Source organism: Austrofundulus limnaeus, unplaced genomic scaffold (assembly GCF_001266775.1).
Source record: "Austrofundulus limnaeus strain Quisiro unplaced genomic scaffold, Austrofundulus_limnaeus-1.0 Scaffold2462, whole genome shotgun sequence".
Lineage (NCBI taxonomy): Eukaryota > Metazoa > Chordata > Actinopteri > Cyprinodontiformes > Rivulidae > Austrofundulus > Austrofundulus limnaeus.
Window position 1 is genome coordinate 28,832 of NW_013954864.1, and position 1,015 is coordinate 29,846.

At 41.2% G+C, this 1,015-nt stretch overlaps 1 protein-coding gene across 1 annotated transcript in view; it reads right to left on the reverse strand.

The window, feature by feature from the left end:
- LOC106511031 (disintegrin and metalloproteinase domain-containing protein 15) overlaps positions 1-1,015 on the reverse strand; it is a gene marked incomplete at its 5' end in the record, with an annotated part of 11,019 nt that overhangs the window by 7,482 nt on the left and 2,522 nt on the right. The window contains 2 exon segments of the mRNA XM_013999767.1: positions 194-262; positions 776-884. Coding sequence (XP_013855221.1) covers positions 194-262; positions 776-884 — 178 coding nt within the window.

Genomic DNA, 1,015 nt, shown 5'->3' on the forward strand with positions numbered 1-1,015 from the left:
AAGATACTCTGGAGAATTCAGAGGAAATATTCCTATAACTTTAGAATCAAATCACGTTTGTAAATAAAAACAAACAACAACGACTCAAACACGCCACCAAAACAACAACAACAACAACAACTAACCACAAAACACAACCAGACAAACAACCGAGGAGCAACACCTGAAGAACACCAAGTTCAGGTGAAGTTACCTGCGGAGAGGGGTTTAGGGCGGGGTCAGGGGGGAGGGGCTTAGTGGGAGGAGCAGGTCTGTCATGAACCTGATAGGAGAGAAGACAGGAAGCAGAAGCAGACAGCAGGATGTTAGATCAAACAGGAAGAAAAGGAGCAATAATCAGCCGCCATCATGTTTCACTTCCTGCGACTCGCCGCAGTTTTTCTTCTAGGTTTCACTTCATCTTCCTCTAAAAACTATAAACTGTTTATTATTCCTGACAAACTCAGACAAAAACTGTATGAAGACACCAGAAAACATTTAGCAGGAATTATTATTTGTTTCTAACTTTGCTGCTTTAAAGTCAGAATATTACAGATGAAAATAAACCTTTTATATTTTATGAATATTTAAAGTTTAAAGTTTGTTCGGAGGAACGCTGCAGTGTCAAAGTGTTTCTAGACTCTAAAGTTAAATATCATTTTAATAAAATGAGTCAAAGCTTCCTGCTGATTTGACTTTACAAACTGTATGAAGTCAGAAATCAGACTGTATTTATGAGTTACTCAGGCCTGAAGCCGTGGGGGCGGAGCCAGTGCTGCATCGTTACCAGGGTTACCTCTTTCTGGGGCGGAGCCAGAGGGACGTCCAGCTGCGGGTTCAGGTGGTATCTCAGAGGTTGGACCTGGTCTCCGTTCCTGCCGTCCACTCGCTCTCTGACTGGAGTCCTGGAGGACACGTCCAACAGGTTTCATTCATCGAGTTAAAAAAGACCTCAAAGGATCCAGGATCAGTTGTAACATTAGACTTTGTTTAATAAACATTTATTTTAACTGTAAAATAAAGACTGTAAAAATAC